The sequence below is a fragment of the Xenia sp. Carnegie-2017 genome, unplaced genomic scaffold (assembly GCF_021976095.1).
Source record: "Xenia sp. Carnegie-2017 unplaced genomic scaffold, XeniaSp_v1 HiC_scaffold_19, whole genome shotgun sequence".
Lineage (NCBI taxonomy): Eukaryota > Metazoa > Cnidaria > Anthozoa > Malacalcyonacea > Xeniidae > Xenia > Xenia sp. Carnegie-2017.
In genome coordinates this window covers 298,243-306,861 of record NW_025813481.1, presented here as the reverse complement: position 1 = coordinate 306,861, position 8,619 = coordinate 298,243, and the positions used below count along the sequence as shown (strand labels likewise).

Sequence of the window (8,619 nt, the reverse complement as noted above, 5' to 3'; positions counted from 1 at the left end):
ATTTGCAAAAAAAACATGAAATGCTTTCTTTGTGGAGTTACTCGAGATTTAGAAAGCATATGCTAATACTATAACATTTATTTGCCATTTCTTCAAATATGCATGTCATGATCTAGTTATATAAAATTGAAGAACGATGATTTCATGCACGAATAATAATTAATTAAAAATTCACATATTTCTCCAATCGAAACATTATACATGCTGAGATATTTTAAAATTGTTTATTTATCAAGTAAGACCTACAAACAGTACTTGCCTTGTTCTCATCTGACGGAAGCAAAGAAGTAGTGAAGAAGAGAAAGGATTACAATCAAAAGTTACAAATATATAAGTAAGTTTACAGTTTACATATTGTGTTGCCTAATTGCTTATTACGCTTAAAATTATTGGTTTCATTTTCGAATATCTAATGATACACAATAAAGCGCTAAGAAGTAGAAATTGGCTTCAATATTTAAAAGCTTCTTTCCCTACAATGATTTATCAGTTTTCCTTATAAACGAGACAAGTCTACTTAAAAGCAGAGAGTCTTATACGTATAGCAGAGTAAAAAGGTGAAAGGTTTATCATAGATTAATCGACTGAATATTCCTGCTCATTTTTGTTTGGAAGCATGTTGAACAGTTCATAAGGACAAATCTCAAAATCCATATTAAATATCAGAGACATAATACGGTGTTAATGTTAGAAAACACATCATTGCCCTTCAGTGACAGCATTCCGCTTTCCATTGCAAAAGAATGAATCCAATATCGATGTTAAACATAGATTGTTACAAGCATCCCGCTTTCCACTGAAGGGCAATGATGTATTGTCTAACATCAACACCGGATTATGTTACTGATATTTAATATGGAATTCGAGCTTTGTTCATACGAACTGTTCAACATGCTTCCAAACAAAAATGAGCAGGAATATCCACAAAAAAGTAGTGAAGAAGAGAAAGGTTTACAATCAAAAGTTACAAATATATAAGTAAGTTTACAGTTTACATATTGTGTTGCATAATTGCATATTACGCTTAAAATTATTGGTTTCATTTTCGAATATCTAATGATACACAATAAAGCGCTAAGAAGTTGAAATTTGCTTCAATACTTAAAAGCCTTGCTCCCTATAATGATTTATCAGTTTTCTTATTAAATTATCCCTCTCCATGCACAAATCGCTTGATTACATTGATTAAAACAATAAATATTCATGCTTTAACAAATCTATACGAAATATCGTTTCGTATTTTTCCATTACCATATCCAAGTAAAGAGTACAACATATACTTGTAAACTTTAACCAGGCTATGCTACGATTTTTAATACTTTACTCAACCCTGTTTCCCTATGTACTTTCTCTTGTCTGCTGTGATGATGATGAAAAATTTTCAGTTGGTATTCCAAAGGTTTGAATTAAAATTGCAAAACGAAAAATTGCTAATTTAATTTTGATTATTTGATGGACGATCTGACCGTATGTGATGTACCAGACCAATCCTGGATTTGCAAAATCTTTCGTATTCTTAGTGTTTGCGAACTTTGAGCCAGTCAAGTCTACATAAAGTAATGAAAATTGATGATAAATATGTTTAGATATAATCAAAGTGAAAGCAGTTTTCGTGGCCGGTTTCTTAGAAGCAATATACTGAGCAAACACAAGACAATTCCAAAATAGCTTGTTCTCTCAAAATAACTTGTTCTCTTCTCTATTGTCTACAATATATAAGACGTAGACATTAGATCTTCATCAACAACACAAAAATTTTATAGTTTAAAAGATAACTAAAGTCAACTATATTTGCCTCATGTTTTTCCTGCTGTGATAATCACAATATTGAAGAAAGTTAAGAACGGTGTTTAAATTATCAAAAGTGCAAAGGCTCATAACATAGTATGGTATGTGTCATTAAATGCTTCATGCCTCAGTCTTCTCTCCCCATATAAGACAGCCGCTTAAGCTTTTTAATTGACGCAACTCCTTTTCAAGAGGACAGCAGAAAATATCGAAAAGCAGCAACGAATACGTTGTACATTTAAACAAGTCAGGTATTGCTTCGTAGACAAAATCATTATGCATGCATCATGCTGAGCATCGGCGACACTATGCACTTTATAACGGACATGAAGAATTTACTCTATATCAATATGTATAAAACCAATTATTTTCTCGACGCGTTTATACTAAATTCAACGAAGCAAATGCACATGAATCGAACATGTTTCAATTTTGGAATAATTTATATCTTTTGTCTTTGTTTCGTTATTAGCTTAAGTCATTTTGTTAATTGTAGTTAGTGATTCATAACGCATCTGAATGCTCTCCAAGTGTCTATCCTTGCGTACCCCTTTAGCGGCCATCTCTGTTATAAGTAGCCACAAAGCTAACATCAAAAGTTGTCGTTAAATATAAAGGTTTGCTTGCAGTCATTTGAAAGAAACTTCAAAGTTGTACATGACTGAATAAGCAAACTCTTTGTTAAACAAAACATGGAGCGTTTTCTTTGTCGAGTTACTTGAGATTTAGAAAGCATATACTAATCTTGAAATATTTATTTGCCATTTCTTCAAACATATATGTAATGATCGAGATATATAATATTAAGAACGATGATTTCATGCACGAATAATAAGTCAATTGAAATTTCACAACTTCTTCCAAACAAAACATTACACATGCTGAGATATTTTAAAATTGTCTATTTATGAACGAAGACCTGCAAATGTCTTCGTTGTCTTGTTTCGGTGGTTCTCATCTGATGGAAGCAAAAAAGTAGTGAAGAATTGAAGGTTTTACAATTAAAAGTTACTAATACATATGTAAGTTTACAAACGTTGCTGTGTTGCATAATTATTTAGTACGCTTAAAATTATTGGTTCCGTTTTCGAATATTTAACAGTGGCTTAGCTAGCGGTCTTGCTACTCCCGCTCGGCGCAAGTAGAAATTTCACAAAAAATAATAAATATTCTATTTTGAGATGATGAGATAAATATTATTTCACAAACAATTTGCAATATTATATTTTCTTCGTTCATTTTTATTCGTTCATTCGTTTAGTGAAGTAACTACTGTTGTAGTGAGTGTAGTTGAAAGGTCTGTTGCATGAAGAAAAAAAAGCAAAGTAATTGAGATAAAACATCAGGCAGAGGTATGATATCCAATAAAAAAATAAACTACAAGAACTTAAAAAATCTCGAAAACGTTTTTTTGCGCGGGCACTATGTTTTGGGAATGAAATCTTACATGAACTAACTTTCCTTATTCATCTGATATATGAAGATGTTCTTCTTTCTCACAAATAATATACAATATTTTCACATAGCCCCCTGCCACTTGTATAGAAGTTAGCCAATCAAAAACGTCGTTACAATTAATAAGAAGTGTTAAACCCTAACAATTAAGGTAATTCGGATTTAAGTTGGGAATATCTCATACTAACATGGCTTTGACCTGTACATCTAATTTCAAAGTTTTGGCTTGAAGCAGTTTTAAACTATGTATGGTAGTTGTTCGATAAACATCCAGACTACCTAAATGTTTGGGTAACATAGCTGCATTGCATTTTACGTCACGGTTGCTATGTTGGTGGTCAAATACAAAAGAATATTTTAATAATGCTATTGCTATTGTAAAACCAGTAATCGTCGGCAAGTATTGTCACATGAATGAAAATTCTGTGGAGGTTACCTAAGAATTTGTGCTATGACAAGTGCATTTTTATTTCTCAAATGAACCATTCTAGCTTTCCTTAATTCCCTTATGTATTGCTAATTACAAAAACTATTTTAGATTGTCAAAACAAAGAAGAAAAATATCTAGAATTGAGCTTCTCAAAATATTGCATTAACAATGGATCTAGCACAAAGAAGTTTATCTACGGGTGTTCCAGCACACGTACTTAAAATACTGGATTGGTTTGGTAGGATCAATGCCCTATCAGGAACACTAAAAAGTCTCAGTCTATTTAATGAAGCGATTGAAAGTATGAAATATGCGGAGTCAACAGAAGTAACAGAATTAGTTAAAAAAACGACTGACGTCGTCTAAAAAGTTGTTTAAACAGGCAGAAGAAAAAGCCAAACGTGAATTTTGTGATGCATTACTAACAATTGCTGATAAAATAACAGCGTGCAGGATTTGCATCGCAAGCTCTGTTCTTCAACATTTAAATGATAGTGAGGCAGCAGGAAATCATTTGATGCTATACTTAAAAGATTTAAATTCATTGCCTGAGGTTGGAGAGCATTTTTTCAATTTAAATAGGAGACAGAAAGTCGTTCGCGATTTACTAAAGATCAATTTATCAATGGCAGATTTTATTTCCAACCACACATCCCAAAGGCACGCAGTTCTTGAATGGCCATTGATTAAATGTTTGGAGGAAACGTTCCATCCTTTATATTTCATGTCGGTAGAAAGAACTCCAAGTATCTCAACGCCTTGGTCAGTATCTCATTTTCATAAGGATGAAGCTCACCTATATGTCGATAAAGAAATCACTTTAACCAACGAAGGAGAACTGCTGATTTTTTCTGGAAACAAACTCCAAAAACTTGACAGGGAAACAGGAAAGCTTCAACCGTGGTGTAAAGAAAGTTGTGAGATTGATGATTCGGAAGTTAAATGTATGACAGTTGATAACAGTGGCGTGGTATATGTTCTTTCTGGCTCTAGACAAAAGCTATTTTGGAATCACATGTTAACAGTTTTTTCAAAAAATGGTACAGTCCAACAATCTACATTAAATTTCCTCGACAACAAAAACGCGCAAAATGCGTTTATAACCGTAACACGAGATGAAAGAATTGTCATTGCATTTGTTGACGGTGAGCTACTCAATGTCTACTTATGTGGATGTTACAAAAATGGTGAAGTCTTTCTGGAGCCTCGCTGGATGAGAGATTATTATTACCCAATTATTGATGATGTGAAATGTTTGTCTATCTCTGATGATGACACCATAACGACGATAACCTATCGAAACGAACGTTTTCACAAATTTTATAGACTCCTCATCTACAACATGAAAGGAAATTTTTTAAAAGACTGGAAATTTAATCAAATCCATGAAGAAATTACAGAATATAGGCAAATTATCTATACACCAGTCTCCAAGTGCATTACAGGTTACTACTTTAAAGATGATGCTTCAAAGTTAGTGGTTGAGACTTTCTCAGCTGTTACTAAAAAACATCAGTCTACCGTTGTGCTTATGAACACGGGATATGATGCAGACATGTTTAATGTTTCTGTTCGTCTGGTTTACCATGATAACGGAGGAGTGGCTTTCGTTACTAACGAACGTAAAGTTCAATTGAGACCAGAACATCGTCCTAGGGGTAAGATGTAATTTGATATGTGTTTGGGAATAACAATTGGAATTAGTAGTCTTAGTTATGTAATAAAAAGTTAAGATACTTCTTAATCAAGTCCTCAATTACGGTGGCTGGTTATAATATAATATTACACATAAAAATACACACATAAAAATACATAAAATACATACACACATACACATATACATATTGTTAATGACTATTATCAGTTTGTAATTTAAAATGTTATGTAGTGTGTGATAAATTGTCATATATTACTAGTATACATGTTATTAAACTGTTTAAGTAAATGCATAGGAAAATTGAATTTACGTACAGATTTCCATAGTATTTTCCTATTTGTCTAGTAATATGTTTACAATTTATCATACGGTATATTCACACACTACACAGATTTTTTGATAATATAAGTCTCGAAGTGTATTTTATTTTATGCATTTTATTTTATTTTATTGTGTATAATGTGTATTTTGTGTGTAATTGTGAGCCAAAATGCCTTCATTGCTATTTTCTCATTGGTTAATTTTTTCTTTAAATTTAAGGCATACTGTCTGATAAATCATTAATGCACCATGAAAAGCTGAAAAAGATGGAGGAATATCGTAAGAAACATCCAACAAAGGTTAAATATGTTAATGATATATTTGTAATTTTCTCGGAAGAGTTTTTACTTGGCAAAGGAAGTGATGGAACCCGTGTTTATCTTGGTCTGGGAAAAGACGGTTATGGAAAAGCAGTAAAACGGATTAATCGAGATAGTTACACTGAGCAAGCTAAGCAAGAAAAAGATATTTTGAACGACTTCAATGCAAAGCGTTCAAAATATGTTGTGAACTATTGTTACCTGGAAGAAGAACCAGAGGATGAATTTGCATATTTGGTATTAGATTTATGTGAGGAATCGTTGGAAAGTTTTGTGAAATCTTCTACTTTAGATGAGCTTCAAATAGTGCTTCCCAAAGTCATGAGGCACATCTTAAAAGGCTTAGCAGATCTTCACAGTGATCCAAGTCCTATACTTCATCGTGATATAAGACCCTCAAACGTTCTTCGAGATGTACAGGGAAATTTTTTAATCGCTGACTTCGGTATAAGTCGAAGATTATCAAATGAAACTTCGACATATGAGAGCATACAGAGAGGAGCTAAAAATTGGATAGCTCCAGAGTCGTATAATGAAGGAAATAAAGCAATTGACTCATCCCGCTACAAGAAACAGTCTGATGTTATGGTAGGTGATCGTTGTAGAAATTTAAGCCCTGTTGATTTTTGCAACCAACAAAAAAATGTTTTTTTAACTTTCACCATCAACCACTCACGTTGTGACTGTTATGATATCTTTTTTATTAAAAATAGAACGCTGGAATGGTGGCTTATTATGTTGCAACAAAGGGGGAACATCCATTTGGACCTGAACGGTATTTACTAAACAACCTTTTGAATGGAAATCCTGTTGGCTTGGATGAAATCAAGGATACCACGCTCAAAGATCTTCTTTCGTGGATGTTAGAGCGACAACCCAAAGACAGACCATCAGCCAACGAAGCGTTGAAACACCCATATTTTCTGTCGGATTACGAGAAGTTTGAAATGTTGTGTAAAGTTGGAAACCAACAACCAATAAAGACAAATGATGCCCTTTCAAGTGTCGTTCAACAATTGAATAGCGAACCCTCTGATTGGAAAAGTCAAATGGATAGTGATGTTTATGATTATTTTTGCACGTACGAGAAAAATGGGAAAATCAATAAGACCCATTATGATTCTTCATGGACAGAATGCTTAAGACTTATTCGAAATGTTGGCCAGCATTGGTGCGATCGACCACGGCCAAGACCACAACCAGAAACATTTTATAAAATTGGTGATCCAAAGGAATACTTTCTCAAAACATTCCCTGATCTTCTTATTCGAGTGCACACGGCTGTAAGGTCAAATGATGAATGGAAAAACAAACCAGAACTCAATTTCCTTTTTAATTTTCAATCAGGTTGACACGAATCAATGAATATTTCACAAACATTTCATTCGCGAGTTATTTTGTGTTTTTCCTTTTTGCAGTGCATATGAGAGGAAAATTGTCTCATTTAGATTATATTTTCACTGAACATAACGTTGAAAAGGACAATGTAATTGAACTTGCTTAATTCCTTAAATAAATTGCTTTTAAAAATACAGCTTCCACGAAAAAATCGCTTAAACGTAAAAACAAATGAGGAACACAAAACAAATTGTCAGTAGAGATAAACAAAAAAATGGTCATTCTGAGTCAAACGAAGTAATTACCTTTGCTCTAAGTCTGTGTTATATATTAATTTTTAAGTATAAGAAGGGTCGTGGTTTAATATAATATCAACACCAGAAACAAAAACAAATGCTTTAGCATCAAATATATATGCATGAGCTTATACAGTCAAAAGGCAGATATATAAAGTGAGTACTTACCTCGATGGTTCTTTTCGTTAATTTTGGCTTCAAGAAGTTGGAAACCATCACAATAAGAATTTGAATCACATAAACATTGGCGACCATAACCAGAGAACACATAAAATCACAACAATTTTTCCTAGACAGAACCCCATGCATGTTATGCTTATGAATGCTTCAGTCTTTGTGGATTGTCGACGTATTAATCGATGTCTGTTCAATAATCCATCCTTTCTTTATATTGTCCCTTAAACGAATAAAACATTTTTGAAATACACGAAATAGTCGACTTTAACTTGACTTTTAAAATATGGATTTAAACAGCAAACTATTGATATACTGCATGCATACATTAACATTTCCGGGGAAGCTCAATTCTGCCACGTGCAAAGCTCATAATGATTCCCCAAACGCAGTTTCAATGAATCCATAAACTTTATTTTTCAAATAAAGCTATTTATATACTCGTTACAATAAAAGAATCGTTATATATACAGAACGTCCCCCTACCCCCCAAAAAATAGAACCCACGTGAAAGTATTGTATGCACTGCCATTATTGCGCCCAATAATGCAATGTACTTGACAGTTCTGGCCCTTTGCCAGGCACGTAGCTAGAGCAATAATTGGGGGCTAGGGCATATTCATATATGCATGATATGCCGTATAAGGGCCGATTACATGAGGCGAATTGTCCTGCTTAAACGGGTGAACTCGCCTCGCCGAGACGAGTTAAAAATTGTAATTATATGAAATATATGATAGTTTCATATTCTAAAAACGCGCCAGAAATCTTTTTTTATTTTGCCATCCCAATTAAATTTCTGGGCTCCAAATTTTCCTGTGAATTTTTGATGGAGTTTGC

At 33.2% G+C, this 8,619-nt stretch overlaps 1 protein-coding gene across 1 annotated transcript; it reads left to right on the top strand.

Annotated features, from left to right (window-relative positions):
• Positions 1-251: 251 nt before the first annotated feature.
• Positions 252-7,503, top strand: LOC124439195. Its single transcript, XM_046989427.1, has 4 exons — positions 252-334; positions 3,782-5,331; positions 5,871-6,559; positions 6,685-7,503. The coding sequence occupies exons 2-4, from the start codon at positions 4,191-4,193 to the stop codon at positions 7,321-7,323; spliced, it is 2,469 nt and encodes an 822-aa protein (XP_046845383.1). The 5' UTR covers positions 252-334; positions 3,782-4,190; the 3' UTR covers positions 7,324-7,503.
• Positions 7,504-8,619: the final 1,116 nt, after the last annotated feature.

What these genes read in the sequence shown, in the direction of transcription:
- LOC124439195 (XM_046989427.1), top strand. Translation starts at nt 4,191, where the DNA reads ATGCTATACTTAAAAGATTTAAATTCATTGCCTGAGGTTGGAGAGCAT. An exon ending in ACCAGAACATCGTCCTAGGG is followed by an intron (nt 5,332 to 5,870) that starts GTAAGATGTAAT and finishes TTTAAATTTAAG; the next exon opens with GCATACTGTCTGATAAATCA. An exon ending in AGAAACAGTCTGATGTTATG is followed by an intron (nt 6,560 to 6,684) that starts GTAGGTGATCGT and finishes TATTAAAAATAG; the next exon opens with AACGCTGGAATGGTGGCTTA.